At 41.5% G+C, this 24,979-nt stretch overlaps 1 protein-coding gene across 4 annotated transcripts in view; it reads right to left on the reverse strand.

Moving 5' to 3' along the window:
- Positions 1-24,979, reverse strand: part of grid2 (glutamate receptor, ionotropic, delta 2) — a 329,591-nt gene that overhangs the window by 98,178 nt on the left and 206,434 nt on the right. For all 4 annotated transcript variants that reach the window (XR_013452082.1, XR_005713926.2, XM_040195422.2 and 1 more), the window contains exons 6-8: positions 19,949-20,122; positions 16,187-16,348; positions 13,179-13,298 (exon numbers count right to left, since the gene is read on the reverse strand). Coding sequence is in view for 2 of the 4 variants with exons in the window: in XM_040195422.2 (XP_040051356.1) it covers positions 13,179-13,298; positions 16,187-16,348; positions 19,949-20,122 (456 nt within the window). In the remaining 2 variants the exon portion in view is untranslated. The remainder of the gene's footprint in view (positions 1-13,178; positions 13,299-16,186; positions 16,349-19,948; positions 20,123-24,979) is intronic.

The following is a 24,979-nucleotide window of genomic DNA, read 5'->3' on the forward strand; positions in this document are numbered from 1 at the left end:
ACATTTAAATTCAGAAGTATCATGGATATTGTGCATTCAGACTTGGCTGATGTGTTAATTAAATGGTAAATGCACTGTACTTGTACAGCATCTTCCAAACCACTCAAAGTGATTTTACACTATATGTTATTATTCAGCCGTTAATATAATGATGACAGGAACTACCATACAAGGTGCCATAATCAGTAACTACCATTCACACCGGGCACTCGTCATAGTCTCATCTCCGGGAACCATATTGGGGTTAAGAATCATGCCCAAGGACACACCGGCATGCCAGTTGGCAGAGCCGGGGATCAAACCACCAATCCTCTGATTGAAGGAAGGCCGTGCAATGCACTCACCCACACTCGCCCACGATTCAAACCTTTATTCACTCAGATTTTCTAGGAAGTTTGGTTCAGATATATTGCCTGAAGGCATTCCAGAAAGAGCATTGTCTTAGCACGTCCTTCACAACCTGCTTTGAGTGAAAGGCAGCCAGCAAGCAACAGCAGCAGCTCGAATATACTGCAGCAATAATCACCAGAGAAGTTAGGTAGACACACACATGAGGAGAGAGTAGATGATCCTCTAGCGAGTTAGCTGTGGTGGCAACGTGCTGCGTAAGGAGGGAGTCACCTTGAAACGGAGCAGAACATTGTCAGTGTTTGTGCTCTACCAGCCAGTGTGTGTGAGAACTGAATGAACATACTTCTATGTGTACCGCGTAAATCAAGTGCATTTTCTGCCTTAAAATATGCATGTGTCTCTGTGGTCATGTAAATATCTAGATGTGTGTGTCTGTGTGTGTCAACACACTTTTTTGATCCTCGAAGGCATGCAGTGCAAGGCAGACTCTGGCTGCTGTAATCCGAGGTTTACATGCTGTAATGCTCCTGAAAGCCCGCAGGCCTTGCTGGCAGAGAGGAAGAGGGGGAGAGCAAAGGAGATGGGCGAGGAGGGAAATTACAGAGGAGACAGGAAAGAGTAGATATTGTGTGGGAATGTCATTAGAGAAAATTGTGGCTGTTAAATTAAAGGACAAAAGCCAAAATGGAGAAAAGAGAAAGAGAGGAAAAAAGAAGGACACCTTATGAGATTCGTAAATGGTACAAGAATATGGAGGCCCAGCCATGTGAGGAACAGTTGTGACCGTCTCTTTTCCTTTATTTTGCGTTTGAAGTTTTTGAACTGGAGGACAATTTTTAATTTCCCACATACGACAGGAGCGTGACTTCTATAATATTAATTCAATAGAAAAAAAGGTAAGGTCTGTCATGTGGCGTAAGGCTGGATAATTGAGACACGGGCCGACATGGGCACAGCAGGGAAAGTCACATTGTATTATGTGTGTTTTGGTCCTGAAAGGGCACCTGTTTTGAAGTCGGAGAAGCCAGAATGAGAGGGAGTAGGAAGGAGATGGCAGGAAAGGAGATGAGAGGAAATGAAATGAGAGGAAGAGCTGACATGAGTTGGAAGGAGAGGAAGGGGAAGATGGATAGCGTATCAAACCAATGCAAATCTGTTCCCCTTACCGTAATCACTTTAGTGTGTGTAACACAAACACACACACAGACACACACGCAAGCATACACAGCGTAATCCTTCTTGCCTGTGCTTATTAAGCCTATGAGAAAATCTAGTGTAGGCATGCAGTGATTCACTCTCCGATTATTCTGTGATATTATTGTTTGGTATTCAGTCCCCTGAAAGACTGAGTTACAGTGGGGTGAGAGTGTAGCATGAGGGAATGAAAAAGAGAAACCAGGGGCAACAAATTAAAAAGCTATATGAGATAGATGAATACATTTCCTTATTAAGAAAGATATCTGAAATAAGGTGTAGCCTTTGTTAGAAAATATAAACATTCTTAGGTTGCTATGCTACACCTGGAACAATAACACTTTTTGATTAGTAGGTAGCTCGTATTCAGCTCAGTTTCATTTTTTTTATCCCCATGGAACACATATTCTCCTAGAGTACAAGGGACGGGGAACCACTAAGGAAAGCAGCCAGTTCATTAACGTACAAATCCAGTTCCACATCCCCTTGGGTGGGGGCAGTTTGCACCTTTAATGACAAGGGGATGCTCGGAGTGGGGTGATGGTGCCCATGTCCTATATATTAGACCGTATGCATGGGTTGAGGAAAGCGTTGATTCCTCAGATTTGTATCAGTAATGTGGCTCTTAGAGGTTTAGCTGCTGCCTGGGGAACTCTTATTATGGTAAGTGTATGTTTGATGAAAAACTTCGCTCTTAAAATTGAGTTTTTAGTAATTACAAGGCGAATAATTGCCTGGTCTTCTTAATAGCTTTGGGCCAATATTTACTGATTATTCAGCGGAAGACTGAAGAAGCCATGATTGGCCTCTAGAGGCAGGATTACACCTAAGAACTGAGGTCAGGCAGCAACTCTTTGTTTCTCTTTCCTCAAGTGCACTCTAGTGTATCTCACTTTACTTTAGTGTGCAATGAGTCATCTGGACTGTATATTCCTTTTTAATCATGTCTTGCAATAACTTTCAAATAAGAGTTTGCGACCTAAAATCCGTTAGGATTTGTGTTCATATTTCTACATAGTGCTATGTATATACTGCACTTTAAAAAACACAGATCTACTGGAAAGAACTTCATTTTCTGCACTCTAAACATTGTCGATACGTTTCCAAATGAGAAAAGGTCCTAGCTAGACAGCTGAGACCGGGTTTCACTTGGGAGTGTGTGAGAAAAGGGTAAAAGAGTAAAAGACAGGATTTTGAAACCAGGATGGGTCCCATCAATCACACCGCTCCTTCATTAGTTCTATCAGTGCAGCTGTAAACACGACAAAGTGTTTACAAAGGACAAAGGATGTTCATGTCTCATATAAAACAGAGTCAACATTAGCCAATTTTACTTTAATTTTAGTGAAAGTAAAAAAAATAGGAAACCTAGATTGTAAGTTAAATTACAAGAGGTAAGGTGCGGAATTCATGTATATAGAAAATGTATATTTCCTTTGAAAACATCAAAGTTCATTTTGAAAATACGCAACACAATCCCTGTCTGGCCAAAAATTATTATTAAGGGTATTATAGAGGTGCTTATAGTGTCTTTGTTTTAAGAGTAGTAAAACTGTAATTCTCTGTATTTAAGAAGTTGGGAGTGAGAATGTATTGCACAGTTATATATCGAATTCCTCCAATTTTAGCTTTGTGTTGATGCGGTTGTCAACCTTAAAAAATGCTTTTTAATCATTATTTTTCTTTCTACCTTACTCACTGTACCTGTGAATTGTTCATGTATACATGTCTTCTTGTCTACTAGTTGGTGTGCCGGCCATCTCCTTATAATTCCTTGGTTGAAGTCCAGGCTAAATGTTCCTAGCTGGGCTCCATAATGGTCTTTGACCTTACTTTTTTACTAGATTCCCTAAAGGTCTTCTTTTCCCTTCATAGAGCAATAGTATCAACCTGTGATCTTCTGGCTTGCTTCTGTGACGTATGACTCTGTAGACCCTCGCCATTCTGATCTCTACCCATTTCATTATTCATCTCTATTGCGGTTTAATCCTCGGCCAATCTCTCTGCCCTTTCCTCCCTCAAAGTTCCAGCGGAGGTCCCCTGGCTTCTTCTCTGCAGGCTAGTTGTCAGCTCCTATTCAAAAAGCCATGGTGTGTTTAACACGAGGACACAACCTTGGTGTCAGATACCACCAGTTTCACGCTCATTTCTTTTCCACTGATCCCTCCCTCATTCTCCTCTGCCATCTTAGTAGTACCGTGTTTACAACCAGGTCACAGGCAATTAGGCCAACCCTCACATTCCTGCTCCTTGTAGTCTGTTCATCCATCCATCAATCATCCATCCACTCTGAAGCCGAGATTAACCCAAGAACCAACAACGCACCTCATGTACTTGTTCATCCTTTTCCCTTTCCGTCTATCCACCATTCCCCCTCTTTTCTCATCCATCTTTCCATCACTATGACCTGATTTGAATAAAAACATTAGCGCGAGGGCTCAGACAGCTTATTCATTTTTCCTCCAATCTATATAGGAGGAGGTAACCTGCAGGAGGGGACCTAAATCCTCCACCCAGCGATTCGGAAAGCACCCACCGCTTTCATCTCATCCCTCTAAACCGTTATACTTCCATACAAGCAGACATCGCAATCTACTATGACATACAGTAATATTGTCTTATAGGCAGATTTCTTCTTGCTGCCTGATTGTTTTTAGTGCTATAATGGTTTGTCTTTCTACAAAGGCCATATGGCAGAAGTGTTACCATGCAAAATGAAACCATAATGTCATCAATTTATCATTTTATCCTACTAGACATTTGTGTGGGATGGTGATTAGCAAAATATAATAGCTTGGTACAAAAAACAAATGCTGCCGGGTAAAAATAAATGAGGACAGTTATGAAAAACAGAACAGCCGACCCTGGTGTATATCGTCTCCTTGCAAACCCAAAAGAACCCACCGGTAACCAGACCTGTTACAGGTCTCCATTGATAATTTTACTGATCATGACAAGAGCGAAAGGGATAATCTTAAGAGTGGATGACTTTGTGGAGTGGTTAGGAAGAGATCATCGCTTCTGAACCGCTCCACTGCTGAGTGTACTGGAGAGGATGATGGCATGGTGAAGGAGGAGGAGAAAGATTAAAAAATCTTTGCACTTTTCAGAAGATTGTATATTTTTTGTATGTATTTCACATTTTTAAATATGTTTATATTGATTTCATTATATGTCTTTATTTGTCTGCCTCCAGGTCTGTTCCACCAGAGCTCAACCTCCTTCACCACAACTACTAACACCTCCAGCTCCACCCTAGCCTCCCACTACTGCTGTCGGCCCCAGCCCCTACATTAGTCACAAGGAACTCCGTCTGAACAATCAACACCGATGACACGCAGAGCTCTCATGGAGAATCTTACTGATGATCTCTGTGGCAGGCCTCAGCGCACAGCTCTCGAACTCGCGTCGGCAGGTCATGTTCTGTACGTCCGTCACTGATTTCCAAGGTGCAGCAAGCCTCAGTGTGAAAGCCACCATGGGTCGCAGGAGGTGCGAACAATGCAATGACAAAGGCCAGAGGAAGGACACACCGTGGCAGTGTGGTGTTGCCCTCTGCCTGTCGTGTTTTGCTGTTTTGCTGCATGGCTGCTGAAATTGTAAATAATCATTTGCACACATTCCATGAAGATTAATCTGTAACCATCTATCTATATGTCTCCTCCATTTTAATTACATTAAGATGAAATAAGGAAATCATCTTTAAACACTAATAAAGAATAGGCAAACATACTGAAGTGGATCTCTGTGGCTCCAAAAAGATATAGGGGCAGTTAAAATACATACAAAGCCTTCCTTCATTGCAGCGCAGCATTAGAGCAGATGATCAGGGAAAAGGTTGGTTTGTACAGACAATTCTGCCCACATTATCCCAGAAATAAGTAGAGAGCAGAACAGAAAACTGGTGTATTTCACACACGGCAGCACTGAACTTCTTTTGTCCTTTCTTTCATTTTTCCTTTCAGTCTCTCTGTGGGTCCCTAGAATCGGTTACAGCACATTGACTTCGGACTTATTTAAATTATTGCTGTACATACAGGAGTACATTATTAAATGCATCCAGCTGCTTCTTAAAAAGTAGGATGTTTATGCTCGGTTTCTTCATGTCACTGCAAATAATCCATCTTGGCTAAGACATGAGACAGGCTTGACAGCGTAGCATCTGGGGAATAAAACTTCTCGCGGCTTGTCTCAACAAACAGAGAAGCAGGCGAGTGGCTGGCGGCTAGTGTTTGGTGTTACCCTGCAGTTTATACAATGGGTGTTTTTGTTTGACAACACAAGGATTTTTCCAATGGGGTTTTGTGTGACAGCAGGTAATAGTAAACGAAATGCTGCCTCCCTCTCCTCTGCCTTTTCATATTTGGCAGCTTCACTTATTTACTCCCCTTACCTCTCTCTAGCTTCTTCCCCTTCTCTCTCTGTCCCTCTTTGCTTTTTGGCGTCTTTCTTCCCTCTCAAACGTACAGAGAGAGGCAGCAAATAAAAATTCACATGCACGGCCACACTTAAGCTGATCCAAGGACACCGGAGGCAGTTTGTCAGCTTCAATTAACATCCAGTGTCCACTGCTGCTGTGGTCACACAGAATATAACTTGCTGGTCAGTGCATGTGTGTTCCCTCATGATTGACCTGACCTTCCAGCTAAGACACGTCTTTGACATCAATCAAGCCGGAGAGGGTCCTGTAAATACTCAAGTATTTACATACATTTTGACGGTCTAATCACACAAAAAGAAAATCAAAAGTACTTCTGTCTGAGCATCACTTCAGAGAAGGACCTGAAATGAACACTTTATCTTGTTGCTTCTTTACTGTCTGCCTGGGAGTCAAATGAGAAGATCTGTATCAATTATATCAATGCAAGTTCAGGAGGGAGATTGCGCCATGACGCAGCAGGGCCAAGGAGCTCAGCTTAGTCAAAGCCACACATGTTGTCGCGTATACGTCCAGGGGTTTATCATACATCCAGCGGTTTGAGATTTTACTGCATGAGAGGGATAAAGGGATGGTTCCTTCTGTCACTGAGCCTCGCTATCTGCTTAATGAAACTAGGTGTATTTGTAGCCCATATTCATGCAGGTGCAGGATTTGTTGGAAGCACCTTTAATAGAGCTACAAACCGTGTTCTTCTGTACTTCTGTAGTTTGTCTTAAACTTAGCAGCCCATGTCATTTTTCTTGCGAACAAAAATTGATAAAATGCATATTTTCATCTTAGTACGGAGAGGTAAACAATTGTATTTGAGAGACATAACTACGTATTATTATGTTTATTGTTAAGTTCCCATCAGGTTAACTTTCCAAAATGTCCTAACTTTAAAAGTCCTCAATAAGTTCCCATTTTCCTTTCACTCATGCATCTTGTACTTTATCCTCCTCCTTCCTCTTTCTGCAATCTCCCACCTGGCCTGGAGGGGAAGGGAGACATGCTGCACAAAATGACATGCAAATCTACCTAATGTGACGGAAAATTTGAGTGAAATAAGTATCTTTCCCCTTGGAGATGTTTTTTTCTGTCACAATCTTTCCGCCCTTCACTCTTTGCTTGTTCTCACACAGATTTGAGTTCACGGTCTTATTTATTTCACACTCCTTCCTCTCCAACCTAATTACTGTCTCATTTTTCGGACACACATCATATTTTACTCTTCTGTACCTCCTGTCTGACCTCCCTTTCTATTCTCATCACCCTCTCCCTCTCAAGCTGCAGGAGAGTTTTACATAATTGTAATAATCACTTCCATTGGTTTTGCCCCTCATCCAACCTCCTTTAAATAGCACTCGCTAACTTGCAATTTATAGTTTCAATTTTGTTCCATGGTCAGCGACAGCCGTCTGTAGACTCTGCTACACAGATCATCTGCGTAATAAATCTCAATTTATTAAACACATCATCATGTCCTTTGTCTTGTTAGCAACCGTGGTCTATTTGATTTTATCAGATGATTCTTTCTTAAAGCCTTATCCGGTTGTTGCGTTTTTTTTAAAACTGTGTGCTTGCTTTTGAAACATGTACAGTTTCATCGTTAACATTCACCAACTGAAACTGCTTTGAAAGCACCACAACTGATAACCTTTTATCTTTTCTCTTTTTTAACTTGTGAGAACTGCTTTTCAACCCGGCTAGCTTTGTAGCTGTAGGGGGGACCAGGACCAGGTCCCCCCTACAGTTCAGTTTATGAATAGTTCAGTTTATTACAGTTCCATGAGCCTCACTGTGTATTCTGTTCATATAAATTAAAGGAATGATAACACGATAGACTGATTCAGTGACAGCCATTGTACTAGAGGTATGTTTGATTTCAACGGCTAATATGTGGATGAGTCCTGTTGCACTCCTGCAGTATGAGGTACATGGATCTGATGGAGAGCATAGTCTGTGAGGCAAAACAAGCTAATGGGGACATAAAAAGACAGGAATTTACCATCCACATGTCTGGTACTGTATTCTGCCTGAGTGATCCAATAAGCAAAGCAAAAAAGAAAGAATGTATCTTTTCATAGCATTTTCTGACCGTCCCCATTGACAGCAAATTCAAAGAAAAGCTTTTAAAAAACGTTCTCTCAGTGACACTAACCATAGAATGCATATGTTTGCTGTATATTCAACCGATTAATAGATGTCTCCTCTAGTTCTGTGACAAGAGTACACAAAATGCACTACTATTCTTGCCACGAGGAAACAAGAACAGCGTGATTCAGATGCTGCATCCTGAGGGACACAGGTTAATACATTGGTCTGTGGAGAGTTTCTGTTGTATTCTATAAAAAGCGGTAACTAACAGCTTTGTGTGTCACTCTGACTTAGCCTTGTGAGAGGAACTCTGTCATCAATAATTAACTCAGTGGAACTCCGTTGAAATGGGTAATAAACTCTCTGCATGCATTTGAATTATTTATGTTATACGATATTGATCTCAAAAACTGACGTTAATTGTCATGCGAAGAAAAAAATAAGGTGGTTAGCTTAGCATTTCAAAGCATGCCCAAATATTTATGCAAATGTATGTATATGTGTGTGTGTGTGTGTGTGTGTGTGTGTGTGTGTGTGTGTGTGTGTGTGTGTGCATGGCCTGTGTGCGAACCCGGGCGAGCCGCCATGAGCACATGTGTGTGAGCCGGTGGGCACATTAAGCTGTTACATTGAGAAAAATGTCCTACAATCGTTCAAAACGTGTAATGGAAGAAATGTTTCCTGCGTGATGGCAGCACTGTGTGAGGGGGGCGGGGGAGGCGGTGGGGGGGGGCTCCAAGGTCACATGACGCTCCAAAATCACTTAGCGTAATTCAGCACATACATCAGATGAGACTGAGAAATGATAATTGAAGGTGACCTCAATTTAAGAACACAGCAGTTTGCAGGCCATTGACTCTCATGAAGAGGGAGAATATTTCGCTCTGTCTTCCGAAAAGATGGAGAATATCTGCTCGGGGGGGAACAAGAGCGCAAGCATGTGTGAGAGAGTAAGTGTAATGATTGTGAGTATTATGACCTGTGCTGCCTGTTCTGGGATATATGAGGAATAGGTCATCTACCCCCCCTCTAGCTGTCTCTCTGCCTCTCCTCTCGGTTTCATTTCACCTCTCTCCTCTTCACCCTTTCCTTAATCTAGCAACAATCAGTCTTTCCCCATTCAGTCATCACCTCCACCTCCCTGTCCTCGTTCTTTCTCCCCGCTCAGCCACAACCCTTTTTTTTATTATTGCTAGTTCTAAAGTATAAATCAAATCAGACATTTTTTCCTCTCTCAAGGCATTTAAGATGTCGCAGATAACTAACAAAGCAATTACACAAGGCAGAGTTGTCGCCTCTATATAAGAGTGGTGGAGCCTAGGATGCCCGTAAACGTATCGCGATATCGAGATATATAGGATTCCATGCACAGCCCCTCAAGGTAATGGAGCAGAGAGCCAATTCTACCACAGTGTCACATTAATAATCGTGATGATCTGAGGTGGTTGCTATTATCATTATCACTAGACAACTGTATACATATCTGAGAAGTGTGTTGGGGATAAATATCATTACAAAGGAATGTGGATAGAAAAGCCGACATTCATAAAATGGCAGGCAGCGTAAGGGAAGGATGCTAGAGGAGAGCAAGAGGGGAGGGAGTTAGGGGGAGATAGAGAGAGAGTGAGTGATGTCCTCAGAAGAATTACTTAATTAGGGTAAGACAGGGAAAGGAAAAAAAGACTGGACATTGAGTCATTGCTCTCAGCAGGGACGAGAAAGAAGGCTGAGAGGGAAGACACACCGGTGAGGACGGATAGGAGAGAAAGATCGGGTTAAGTGGTATTCTCAACAGAGAATAGCGTTAATGCCCTAATTAAGCCTTTACATAGCGTTGATGACGTCAGATACACACACACTTTATATCTCAAAACACCGGTCGTTGCACTAATGTGGGGCCCCGCGGGGGCCCGTTGTGCATAATTCAGAATCTTTTTGCAGGCACTGTATGCGTCTCCTATTACTATGGAAAATACATGGGTTTGCCTCCATTATCCATTTTCTTTTACAAACATGTCAATGTCATGAAAGCAGTTGGGTTCAAGAGAAATACATTTGCCTTCATATGGTATGAAAGGTTCCCGACATGGTGTGGGCAGTGAGAGGTTTGTAAAAAAGATAAAACAATGTTTATTTAATTTGGTTCAAGAATTGGATCTTGTGGGGAAGTTCATTTTCAGTGTCCCCGACTATTTAGACGCATCTTTAAAAAAGGGTAAAGTCTTAAAAGAAGGTTAGTGGAAGGTTTGCAAATGGGAGGAAATATTTAGAAGATCGTAACATGATAACGTGTTGTAACCCTGAAGAGAGCATTTATATGACTGGACATATCCAAGATAATTCCTACGAGGAAATAAAAGAAGAAGTTGATACAGTAGCTTTGAAGCGATTACGTCTTCTCTTTACGTTGTGTTTGCTCCCCGATCTATCAAATTTATGAACTTTGCCTGTGAAAATGTTGAAAAAACAGTTCGGAATGTCCTTTCTTTAATTGGCTAATGTCCATATGCACGTATTAACATTTCTAAAATGTCAAACTGAAATGAAAAATATAATTGGCTCTTTCTGACAGCTTCCATGTCCATTACCTATGTCACGAAAATCCCCAGCTTCCAACCATTTTATAACACTAAAGTCAATGCTGCTGCTCCGAGCTGAATCTAAAGCAGTAATAGTTAATCAAATATTCGTTGATACTCCAGGCCTAATATGCTTTTATCTATTTAGGATGTTGGCCAATGTGTAGAGGCAACCCCGAGCACCATATTATCCATATGTACTAGTATTACTGCAACTGTGCAGAAGCATATGGCCGATAATAATGAAAGACATTATAATACAAGCCAATCACCTTGACGGTGGTGACTCCTACAGCACAGTTAACCTGGGAGTTAAGTATTGTCACTCATGCCATCATTACGGAAGGGAAGACGTTAACCTGGGGTGAGAGAGACCGCTTGCTTTACGCGGTAATCAATTTACATTGAGGAACGAAAGAAGAAATGATTCTCATAGCAGAACACAGATTGTGGAATGCTTGAACAGGGGTTTTATGTTCTACTACTTTCTACCCTGGGGTTTTAATTTCCTTTTACTGTTTCCTTTCAATTTTAAATTCTGGGTGAGGTAGGACTTTGTGTTGGAAGCAGAGCGGTATGAGACATTTTCAATAACCTTTACCCTGGTCTATCGTATATCTGCCATGCTTTTATTGCAGGTCACATGCTGTGGATGAAAACCATTTAGAAGGCTACATCTTTCGGAAAGACACGGTTCAGTTACTAGATAGTGTTAATATGAAGGCACCAGGAGAGGAATATTTGCCTCTCCTTATTCATTTGATTCCATTCATGGATTGAATTTGAAACACAATGACAAACCGACAAATGATCAGAGTATTGGGGGAGACTGTGGCAGGTTATACTGTATTCTGGGTGCTCAGAAGTAATTTAGCTCTCTGATTTGGGAAACGTAGATGTAATTATGCTGTGCTTTAAAGATTAACTGGGTCTGCTAGGGCATGCTGCATTATGTTGGTGTCTCACCACATTATCCAATATTAAAGGTCACTATCTCAACTGTTATCTGTTAGGATATCCCTCCAATATGGATGACACACCCGGTGTGTGTGTGTGTGTGTGTGTGTGTGTGTGTGTGTGTGTGTGTGTGTGAGTGTGTGTGTGTGTGTGTGTGTGTGCTTATGTTTCACATCTCTCTCTCTTTCTTAATGTCTTTAATACCTCGCCAGTCTTCGTCTCATATGTTTACCAGACTGTTTTCATACCGAGGTAAGATCTGCTTACGTCGAGTACCCAGTGATGTGTGTAGGCCCTTTTCGAATTGCAGTGCATCAGGAATGTTTAAAAAACTAGAACTGTGTACGATCCTTACTAAAAATACACTTTAGAAGTTCTGATCTGTGTTGTATGTTAGGCCATTTTTTGTAGAATACATAAATGATGATAAGATGAAAACAGATATGCTACTAGTTGTACTTGTTGAATAGTTCAATGACAGACAAAAAATAAATACAACCCATATTTTTAAGTTTTTTCTCACTTATTCATCAAAGTGTCCCTGCTCTTACAGTTCTGTCGTTGTCTTCCACGTGCTATCTTTGTCCATACATCATTCTGTCTCACTCTCTTTGCGCCTATTGATTTTTCTCTCAAAATGAAAGTGTAACTAATGCTCTGGTGGGAGCTTCAATGATCACTGGGTTCCGCACTCCAAGTGTGTGTTTCTCTTATTTGCATGAGGATCTGTTTTAGAGACATTGGTAGTGTACTTAAGTTGAACTTTTTTTCTGACCGATCGCCGACCCTCGCATACCAATCATTGGCAGTTCATTGGTAAAACCATGGGTTAGAAAGTTGCTTCGCATAAAAACGTCAGTTACATGCAATGTAACAAAGTTATTGCTTTGCATGCATGGGTGCTGTGGATGAAGAGCTTGGATCGCCACACAGCTGCAATGCTGCACTGAAAACAAAAGGGTTGAACCCTTCATTCACTGTAAGCTGCAGGTGCAGCTATTTGAATGTTTATTTTAACTATTCAATTTATTATTCAAATTATTTACATCACTATGGAACTTTTTTTTTTTAACAGTTGGATGAAAAAAGAAATAAATTTGTCAAGATGACAAATAAAAGTGCAAAAGGATTTAACACACACAAAAAAATGCACCTAAATATAAAAGGAAATTCCTAAAGACCTAATAGGCAATGTAATTGTTGATGGTTGTCATCCTTAAACCAGACGTAAATGTACAAGACAAACCTCAAGTTAGTTGAAGGTAGCACATCCTACAGAGCCACAAGGCCATACAAGCACCACACAACCAGTGTGCAGCTCCACAACGTATCTCACCACTCAAAACACCCTTTGGCTAAAAATGGAAACACTGTTTTCGGTTTTGGCAATCATACACCAACGCAGTCCACTTTTGAATGTTAATGTAGAGTCTACAGAAAGGAATCTGCAGGACGGCCACGAGCAAAGAGATGGCTAAATGACTACGAGATGAAAATAATCCGCTGTGCGGTGAAATTATGCAATTCCACCTCACAAGATGGAACAAAAATGATTCCGGGGTTCAGTTCCAGCTACTTACCCTACTGACTCCTCGGCCCCTGTCCTCTCCATAATTTGTTCCCAGGATTTCAAAGAAGATGTTGGGGTTGGTGCCGTTGTCAGTGAACTCCAGAAAACTGGTTAGGCCGCTGACTCCAAACTGTGAGGACAAGACAAAATGCTGTTGTTTGACTGGGTATTTATTTTCACTATAACTGTAGTTGAGTAAAATTCATCGTTTGATTGTGGTCATCAGAATTGTGGTCATAATCTTTGTCCCCATAATCATGTCAGATCTCGTCAATAGTGCGATATTCTTTTGGATTTAATAGACCTCATCAATAATTCTCCCTGGCGAATGTGACATTAAATAAGGTTTTTATCCTTGCTAAAGATCAGATATTATGGCTGCTCACAGTGAAGCAGCGACATGAATCTTCAGCCTGGCTCTAATGGAATGATTATATCTCATGGCTAAGTACATGCACGGAATAGCTAAATGTTATGGTCGCCGTATTACACAGAAATATGTTACATTTTGTATTGTGTGCATCCTTTTTGCTTGTAGACGATCCCACTCAAGATTTACACAAATTGTAATAAGTACCTGGCTGACGGAATGCAATTGTAAATGGATTTTGCAGTAGAGATGTACAATGCTGTCTTATGTGGAGAGGTAGATTTATTTCCAGGCTTACACACACACACACACACACACACACACACCCACATGGTGTCAGTCCCCGACCTTTGCTCCACCTGCTGTTGTGACCTGTCAGGGAAAGTAAAACTCAGGCTCAGGGAGGGCCAGGTGTTCTACTACTTCATATGATTCCTGCTGTGTGTGTCGGCGTGTCTCTGAGTGTGTGTGTGTGTGTGTGTCTAGGTATTGTTGGTCCTCTGTGTACAAAACATGGATTGCACGCAGTGATTTTGGCCGTGGTGCAAGCATGCATGCAAACATGTATGTCTATGTCTCTCTCTATATATATATATATATATATATATATATTCTAGTGTGCACTGTGGTGATCACGGGTTGATCGCGGCAACTGGTGCCACTAAACCAAACCCCATTTAAGCGGCAGGCTCACACCAAACAAGAGGGCGAGTGAGACAGATGTATCTTAACCCCTCTTGGTCTGTCTTCAGAGACCAGTGCCTGACGCCCAGCCCGCACGATGCCGGGTTCGTTGTTGACTCCACGGCCCACCCGGCGAGAGGAGCACTACCGTCCACCGTGTTGGTATTGAAGGAATGTCAATAAACCCTGTGAGGGAACTAATTACACTCTCCGTGTGGTAGCGTCCTGACTCCTCTCCCCCCAAATAGCTGATTATTTTATTTCTTTAAACTAGGTAAGGGGTGAAACCCTCTCGGATGCATTAAAAATAATACATTCAGAAATTGTCTTTAAGTTGCTCCACGTTCAAAGAACGTGCCACTGGGGCTCAGAAGACTGAATACAAATGAAAAAGGAAAAAATATGTTTTTTCTTGAGCAAAGGTGCACATGTTTTTTTGATAATAAAAGCAACAATGGATATGAAAGAGAAATTAAGGTAAGTAAATATTCTCAAATCCTAAACTGGGACTTTGCTCTTTTCTGGAGGTCTTGTCTGTCTGGACATTTAAAACCCCACGTATGAATACGTATCTATGTGGTCTGCAACTTGTTCTCTATGTCTATGTCGTATGCAAACAGCTCAAACACAGCTCACTATTTAGGCTCTGCCGATGAGTATAAAAGCAGCATTTTCCACCGTCTGAATTTGTCAATTAACCAAAAACAACATATTTCCTCATCAACTGCTGCAAATGAGCATTTGTCATTACCGCAATGGCCCCAAATACCAAAACGCTGATTAAACACACAGGCTGACACACTGTAGAATGGAACTGATGCCAGGCTGCTGAACTCAACTCTATTACTGCTCGGGGCTCTTTGACGCAGCTCTGTTAAGACAGACATCAGGGTCGGTTTAACAGCCAGAGCTGATGATGAAAGTGTTGCCAAACCCCAGTCTGATCTCAAGGTGAAATGCACAGATAGATATGAAAGCCGTTGTGCCACATTTATTATTGTCTGGCGCTAATCCTAAATTAGCATTTCACTTGGCTTCATCATTCAGTCAAACCTTCATCCCTGGAGTGTGATCAAAATATCAAAACAGAGGGAATTGATCCAATTGGAATTAGCAGTGATTTATAAAATCACAGCTGCAGGACTTCATCTTTCAAAAGACAATGACACTGCATTTAAAATTGACTGCAGCTGGAGGATTTAACTAGAGTGCATCCACGTTGTCGTGAATTGCAAATACGTGCTGCCTTCATTCTTTTTTTTTTAACTTCAGGACGAGCATAACATTGCGCTTTTTCAACTGTAGTAATAAAGGCTCAATTTTTTTCTGAGCCGTAAAACCTCCTTAATTTCTTATTATTTTTAAACATGGGAGCCATTTTCAATCTGGCACTAACACACCTACAACCATCGCGAGGCTGGTGAAACAGATAGACGGTCCACAACCTGAGAGTCTGATTACTTTGGGTGATTGAGATATAAACACCCACTACTAAGGAAATTGGATTGGATTTAACTGTTGGTTGCATAGTGTAAAGCTGATAGCTTATACTGTTTTTTTTTTTTTTTAAGAGACTCAACAACACGCATTTTGTGCAGTAGTTTCAGTAGTCCAGTAGTTTTTTAAATAAAAAATGAATATTCATTTTTTTGCAACAGAGTATCGGAATCTGAGTTCATTTTTTTCAATCTAAGGTTATTATGGAAGATATTATAGATTTCTGTTTCCCAGCGCTCCATTCCTTCATACGTCATGCCTTTGAATCTCTGTCCATGATCAAACTGGGGCGATCCACAAGTTTTAATATGACAAAATAAAACAACTGACAACTGAGCTCAACTTTTAGTTCAGAAAGCTTCAGGCGGGTGTGCCAGAGCCACCCAGTATCCATTATTTCGCTGCTACTGCAGCTCAATTCCTTTGCGGCACGACTAATGTGTGTACTTCGGCCTGCATCTCCGTACCTTCTTGACAGTGTCCAACATGCTCTTGCCTCCCTGCCAGGGTTTGGAGTTCTTCCTGATGCAGCTCAGACTGGCCATGCTGTGCCACTTCCTATCCTCCAGCTTTCTGTGGAAGGTGTTGGCCAGCAGCAACACGGAATCATAGATGTAGCGGTTGCTGATCTGAAGAGGAATAAATGACAGAAGGCACACAAGAAAGAAAAGTGAGATGATGCGATGAATACAGATATCTGACTTTATCTCAATTATGCTGTTAGGGGAAGATGCTTACTGTACTACAACATAACAACAAGATGATTTCAGTGGTGAGATCAAAAATGCTGCATATAGTATGTTTCCTGCCCCCTACTATTATCATTTCACCTGAAACACTGCTCTCTTTTAGTGCAAATTTACACATTTGTGCTCACACGTAAAAGCACACGTTCGTACGGAAGAAAAACGCCTGAAGGATGACATTAATTAAAACGTACTGACAGATCCTTGGCACCACATAATTAGATTGAGACGGGTGGGGGATAAGGACTAGAGCTTATTCGGTCCGTGTCTATGGTTATGTGATTTACAGAGCCTCCTGTCTCTGTGTTAAAGAGAACATAACCTACGCATGACTCTAGGCACACACACACACACACACACACACACACACACACACACACACACACACACACACAATTAGACATGGAGGTGATGGCCATCCAATTAGGTTAAAGCTAGGGTTAGTAATGTTGATAAACTACTACTGTTGACTAACTATGAGAACACTAGATTTAAAAGCCTTTTTCAATGAAAGTAGCTTGCAAATAGCTCTGAAAATTTCTAAATCTAGCTGACAGCCAGTACCTTTAGAATTTTTTTTAATGAATCTAAACTGGACTACCGTCAAAATCAAATCATACAGAAACCTCGTTATGAACTAAACGTCACTTAAGCCTTTGGTTTGTCAACTGCTTTGCTACGTTTATTGTGGCCTTCCATTGCAGGTTACTGGAAACAGTAGTAAACCACGAGGATGTAATACAGCGAATAAAAGGTGGAAAACTAGTGTTGGGTTTAAGGTTGTGTGATTTCATCCACATAAATTGGGTTATTAAAGGTTATTAGAGGAGACAGCTTTCAGGGTTTGGGACTCACATGCCCCATATAGTTATGTTGGTGTTCTCTGGGAACAGAACCGGTAGAAAGTCTGAGCCGATGGGGAGAACGATGATAAGCATTATGGAAACCTTATGCACCTTATGGAGAATTAGTCACACATCCTGCTGACTTGTGTAGGTCGTAGAGAGGCAACACTATTCAAATTGTACCAATGAATATTCTCCCTAGTAACTTTATCAATGGAAAACTTTGTGGCCTGTAATGAAGAAGAGATGAAGACTCAAACCGCTGAATACATTCGGGCCAAAAACAATAATTCAGTGCACGTGCAGCACCCTCAACTCTGTCTGAGCAGTGTTTTGTTTGTTCACTCGATCACTCTGCTTCAAGAATGCTTATCTTAAATGTGGTCCTGTCAAGTGACGAGAAAATATATGCTCCTTGTTACTTATCAAACAGTTAACTGACACAGAAACAAAAGGAAACCCATAGAGCCGTGTTAATCTTATACCTTTTCTCTCACTTTGTTATCAAAGTGTCCCTTAGATCTCTCAGTTTTGTGGTAGTCTTCCACCTGCTATCTTTGTTCATCTATCATTCAGTTTCACTCTTACTGTGCCTATTGCTTTCTCTCAGAAAATTAAAGTGAGTCTACGGCTCTAAGGGGAGCTTCAACGATCACTGGGTTCTGCACTCAGTGTGTGTGTGTGTGTGTGTGTGTGTGTGTGTGGTCAGCCTGAGTTGATGTGCTTCAGTGCAGTGTGAAATTGGGCTTCTGGGCCACTCTCTGACCGCTGAGCTGATCCGCTTCCCCTGTCTTCTCTTTCTCTCCCATCCCTCGTTTCCTCTTCCTCTCAAATTTAAACACCCACCAGCACACCCACGCACGCATACGCACAGGATGTCAAAGTGAACACGTGCAGGTTTTTTTTTTCCATGGTGCATGAACAGTGTTTTTGTCCTCGCTTGCAACAACACATTGTCCTTGAATGAAAGGTGTTGCACTCACATGCACACGCATAGCTCGACGCATGCACACCCTTGGCCCTCCGCAGTGGAAGGAACAAATACGGAAGCACTCTACATAAGAAATAATCAGTTTTTTACATTTGAGAAGCACTCGATTCATATTAGAAGCTGTATTTACATACATTATCCAATGCTTTGGGCCTCCAGGAGTTAACAAGGGATTATGTTGTATGGAGAGGCTCAAACTAAGTAGTGGCTTTAATCAACCTTTCAAAAACACATGTATTAAGCTGGTTTCTCTCCTTCCGGGCATTTTTTTTGTTTTTGTTTTTTACTTAAATTGTATTTGATAAAGAAAAAATCAGTTGAAAAGCCTCGGATGGCTCTGTCTTTGGGTTAGAAGGGAGATATCCAAATAAACATTATGGCCATGTTTCTGTTTTTAATGCATTTCAAACTTTCATCAAATGTGTTCCCCCAAGGCCTTCACATCCACATAAATCAACAGCACATTAATTCAATTCAACTTTTTTTTTTGTCTTGACACATGAGTAAGATTGTGTTCCATTTTCTCCGCTGATGGCAGCTTGATGACTCACATACACACAGAAAGGGCTGATAATTGCATACATATTGCCACCCTGAGGGACAGGTTAGTGAAGTAAAGAAATTTGTGGAAGCCTTAAGGGGAAAAAAAACAAACTGTCACCGTGATTGTCGGATGAATAGTGTGTTCTGAGTAAAACAAATATACGCGCGTGTGTGTCAGATTTTTAAAAAATGAATATTGTCGCTGGTAGAAAACCTCGCAGGCATGAGATGTAACAATGTCAAATTGTTACAGCCGTGTGCGCTGGGAAGCTTTTCGGAACAGGAGATATGTTGAAATGTCAAACCACAAGACTGTGGAGCCATTTTTAAAAAGACAACATGGAGTTCCAGAGCCGCTTTCTATACACATCACTAGCAGCTTTGGCTTTTTGGCCATCATTGATATATTGACTAAAGCCTACTTAATGCTTCTGCATTTTCAGAGCCCCTTGCGTGTCCCTTGCGTCGCTTTTCACACCTCCTTGCGTCCTTGCGTGTGTCGAGCCATTCTTCTAGCGTCCCGCAGCGCACCGGGCTGCGGTTGGTCCGCTGACTACATCCTTTACGGAGTCTCACATTTCCGCTTTCATAGCCCGGTACCGCCATTATAGAAACGAAGAATGTTTACGAGAGAACGGATCAGATTAAAAAACTTTTGTCGGAAGAAATGCGTAAATATGACCGCTTATACACGCCGTCATTGGAGTGTTGTAGAAGCGGGTTGGATTCACGGAAGGAGATCGCCGCAAACGCCGGTTTGCCGGTCGAGAGTTGTGGAGGAAAATACGGAACAAATGTGTCCGCGATGAAAAGCAGCAGTGGCGATGCACGGGACAATAAAGTGTATGATAATACACTGACGCAGAAGCATGCGCCAGCCTTAAAGCTTTATTGGGGGCATGTGAGCATCTTTTCAACATTCCCAACCACCTTTTATTCCTGGAAGATTATCAAACGATTATCACAATTATCATGCAAATATTTCCATTCAGCTTTCTTCAACAATACTTCTAAAATAGTCTTCTTTTAATTTAACAAAAATATCAATCTTCTAAGGTAATAAATACTTCTCTACAAACATATCAACGAACCAGACCAACTCACCTCCAGTTGCTGAGCTTTGGGGTTTTTAAGGTCACACAGGGACGTGTTAATCCTGTGGTTGTGTTTGACACAGCGCTGAGTTGTGTTCTGAGGCATGGGGAACGTCTGGCGCACCAGCGTCAACCGACCGATCGACTTCATGACTAACTCCTGCAAGTCGTAGTCTGAGATCTCCTGTAGGGTGGACAGAGGAGGAGGAGGAGGGCAGTGGGGATCGGATGGGGAATGATCAGTGTTCACAAAAGAGGTGAAAGAGAAGAATCAATATCAACAGCTCCATCACATCAGTTGTTGTTGCAGGACACTTACAACCAACATTTTACCTCGCTGTCAAACTTGATGTTTTTCATGCATTCGATATATTTCAAGTGGTTTAGGTTTTATTTCATATGCTGTACTTTTCCCATCATCGCCTCACTGAATAGTGAAAAACATTTACTATCTCATCAGCAAAACATGGGATGGGAAAGAGAAAAGTAAAAGCAGGTGTATGTGTGTTGTGTGCATGCATGTGTGTGTGCACATACTCTGCATGTCCTTGGGGGAGGAATCATTGCTAATTTTAGCCCTAGGACAAAATCTCTCTTCGTCTCTCTCAATCCATGGATCTCTGTTTATCCTCTGCGATTGTATAGGGTCATGTGATGAGATCCCTTGTGCCACCAGTCTTTGTGTCTTTGTGTATGCAGTGGGTATCTTTGTCTGCATGTGCGAGCGCAGTGTATGTGTATATTTTGTGTACGTTTTCAGGAGATCTGATTCCGCCGAACCCTCTGGATTCTGTTTAATTTGTGCAACATACATAAATAAGCCCTCACACACTTTATAGTCTTGAGGGGTAATGCTATAGGTACCACCGGTTCATTGACTTTTTTCCATGGATTTCATTTTAATGTAATTAATGTTCGTTAAGTGAGTCCTCATGGGATGTGATCAATGGTGATTAGAGGTGGTATTATACAGGCTTCATTGGTATAGCTGCACTCTCCAGCATTAATCATGCTGAAATATGGCTCTCGCTCTGAGAACATACGCATTTGCTCTGGAAACCAGCTGTTGATATACAAATATTTAGAGATAAGTATGTGACATTTGAGACTCAACGGAGCATACAGACACTTTTTTCCCCGCTGCTTTCAAATTTAACATTTTCTTGAAATGCAAATGTAAACTGAGGTTTCTGCTATTAAATTTAATCATATAAAACAGGTGATAGCAGAAGAAAAGGATATTTATGCCTTGAAGAAGAAAATAAATTATGTATTTGCTGGACTTTGGGGTAAAACGTGGCAGAAATCCCAAACAGTTGCTTACATGAACGCTGTAGGGAACTGAATTACAAAAAAAAGACATAGGACAGAGCGAAAACCTGAAAATTGCTAAAAACGCAGATCTGTCGGCCAAAAGAGAATTAGAATTCACAGCGGGCACTGAAGGGTGTGCAAAGGGTAGTGCCCTATCCAAAGGATCAAACTCAAACAGACGTAGATGCGCCCGCACACAGATGCGCTGAAACTTTAAAGGAAAAGATCATTATGAGATTTGTCCTCTCAACTGCCGATTGTGTGTCTTCCTTCTTTTGTCACATCCTGTTTGCCTCTTCTTCTCTGTCTCTGTGGGGACAAACTGGGGACAGAATTCACCCAGTGTGACTTTCAGTGATGCCTCTTAAAGCTCTGAGCCATTTAACGGCTGAGGGTAAATAAATGTGACACGCATACAAACACACACGTGCGGTGACATGACCACACATATCAAGTCTCACAAGCTCTTAAGCTGACACTTAACTGTTATTATGAATCTGCTCCTTTTTCATGTCATAACCCATAATTCTCTTCATGCCACTCATTGTCAACCCCTCATGGTCAACAACAATAATAATAATAATAATATAAGATGTGAAACACGTGTGCTGTCTGCTTCAGTTTGGTTTGGTACAATCTGGACCAAATATTAAAATCAAAATATTTCACCATTTAAACAGGCATGGGATAATTACAGCTGATTGACTTATTAACAGCTTGAGAAAATCCATAATCAACACAAATCACCACATCTGTCTGGTTTTCATATCAATCATTAAGTCCCAATAAGCGTTTGTGCAAAAGTAACACTCATTTTAATCCTTCTCATCATCAAACCCCCTACCTGGTGTAATGCTGGTGGGGGCGGGGAGGGGGTGTGGGGGTGTGGGGGGGGCTTTTGGGGCTCCCTAATGTGTGCAACTAGTCCCACTACATGTAACAAGAGACTGTAGGTAAGTAGTAAACCCCCCAATCCCCCCACTGGCTCATATATAGAGTGACTCATGAGTTGTTTACTCATAAACTTGAAGTTTTGGTCTGCAGGCCCCCCCATCAACCTCAAGCCATCACCTCCCTCTTTGTTATCCCCCCCCCGAGGGCAAATCTTTGTCTTTAGTGTTTTACTTGAATATGAGAGTCAAAAGCAAAAACACATCCCTCATGCTCAATTGGTCTTGGCACTTCTTGCCTGGCCGGCGTACTTTGTTCTCTGCTCTTTCTACCCCCCCGCATCTTCCGCCCCCCCTGGAGACACTAAATCCTGCCCTTTCTCTTCTTACAGTATCAATGGATGTGGGTGAAAAAAAGGAGTTTTTCTTTTCCAACCCTTTCTGCTCCTCCTGTTCCTTATTTCTTACCGGTTCTGCACTTTGTTCTTAGAACCCACACCCTCTGATTTGCTTGTATCAAGAGGTTCAAAGTTGTTCAAAACAAACATGAAAAAGGCATATTGTTTACTCTCCTAAACATTTGATGAGTTTCCACGAATGCCTCCGATGCTTCTTTGTCTCCTTTGCTGAGCTTCCCCACACAGAGCATCTATTCAGCCAATAGATGAACACCCTCCCTCTGCCGATCGTGCATTATCTTCACATCGAGTGCCTGTTTGACAGTTATAGTGCAGGGAGACTCAGATCTTTTTTGTCATTTATAAAACTTATTTGTTAAATTACTCACTGACACAGGTGCGTGCAGTGAGAAAGTAACGTGGAGATGGATTACAGAGCTAAGTATAAAACACTAAATACATCTTCTATCCTGTCGAATCTTTAAAAACTGTGATTCCAAACTTTTTTGATTCAGATGCCGAGACCATGCAGGGACATCTGGATAGGAGTAGTGTCACATTCGCTGTCAACAAGATAAAAAAAACATCCAACAGCTGCAGGAGAGCCGCTTAGTAGCAGCAGTCTTAGATGGCTGCAGTCGTACTGGGGAACGTCCAGCTGTGGAAAGAGTGTTAGCTCACTCCCTGTCCCTGTGCAAGCGTTGGAGCTGTAAATATGAATGCTTTTTTTTACTCTAGCTAACTGCAGGCTATAATTACTTTAATGTTGATCCTTTGGTACGTTTTTAAGTAGTGACTGACCACTGTTCGCTTGTGGAGATGGTACGAAGGGTTTTTGTTGCAATCTCTTAACAAAAGATTTACAGAAATGTGATGCTTCAATCATATTCAAAGCATGAACATCCTCAAAATTTCAGTTACATGCCTTAGCATATCATGGACTGATATGCTAAGAGCTAAAATGACAGAAAAGGCCTAATCTTGATTCATCTCATTGCCATGCACTTACTCCCCTGAGAGACAAACAGGCATAAATGAGAGAAAGAGAATAATGAAGCAAACTGTTTGGACGGCAATAGAAATGATATTATGAGAGAAGACGAAAAGACCATGAAGACGTTGAGAACCAGTGAGGTCACTAATGGAGTTATCCTCCAAACTCAAGAGAAAGAGAAAAAAAAAGAAACGCCACGAGTGTCCCTTATTATTTCTGCTCATCCTCAGCTCCTCAGCCTGAGCAGAACGAAGGAGATAGTGGAAGGAAAGGATGATCAATTATGAACTGTGAACTCCCCCTCAGTGGGGCTGTCTGACTGCCGGCTGTAGATAAAGCAGGGTTATGACAACCATACTGTGCCCCCTCATCCATAATAAACCACAGGGACGGAGAGCACTTTTACACGTACGGATGTTCGTTCTCCAAAGAACATGTAATAAAGGACTTTAGGTAAAGCAAAATATGATGGCTGCTCATCTATTTTAAAACACTCTGCTGCCGGGACTCCACAAAGACAGTTGTGTGAATTTTATTCCTACATTAGAACAGTCTGTGACCACGTTTCAATCTTGATGAGAAGAACTATGACATCGTGAAGTCAAAGACGGGGGCGTCACAGGCAAAGGAGAAGATAGAGGCCCATTATAGTTGGGATTCTTTGGTATATTTTGGAAGGCAGCTCAACATCCTCAATCTGCACACTAAACTGTATTTGCTGTCAACACTTTAACTATGCTAATGAAAACTCTGTTCTCTGTGATGACATTGCGTGCTGTGTCTTAGACTGTCAATTGGCATCCAGTTTTGCTTATTCGGCGTCCATTGGCTTTCAAATTTGCGGCGTGCCAAATCGAGCTCGCCTGATACTTTTGAATCTCAGATTTAAAAAAACAACTAAAAATGTTACCCTTCAGTGGAGGAATGTGAAACACTTATCCAGTGACAAACTTTGCATGGATACAAGTCAGTACAGTCGAGGTCAGACATTTTAGGGAGTTTAAATGAATAAAAAGAAGGGGATTGTATAATAAGCTATCTCTATTCCACCATGATTGTCTTCTCCTTCCTTCACATCCGCATGTCTGTTTTGCCTCCATCTCCCTTTTCATTTTCCACTTCACGACACATGTATTCAGCTCCACTTTCTTTCAAGCTATTTTGGCAAAATTACTGTTGAAAAACATTACGGTAAAAGCAGTTAGGCTTAATACCTGTGACTAGCGATCTGATTCTGGTTGGCTTGTTTTTTTAAATGTATTCATAAGAAACATTGAATGCCAATACTTCTACTTAGATAGCATTTGACGCAAGTATGTGTTGGGTATTGAAATGCGGGTGAAGGTATCTGCAAAGTTAACATTTTTAGAAAGTGCCATAGCATGTTTGCAGAGTGGAGATTAGCCGTTGAAATTTTTCCTTTTTTCTGTTCCACCTATGACCCA

Source organism: Gasterosteus aculeatus, chromosome 13, assembly GCF_964276395.1.
Source record: "Gasterosteus aculeatus chromosome 13, fGasAcu3.hap1.1, whole genome shotgun sequence".
Lineage (NCBI taxonomy): Eukaryota > Metazoa > Chordata > Actinopteri > Perciformes > Gasterosteidae > Gasterosteus > Gasterosteus aculeatus.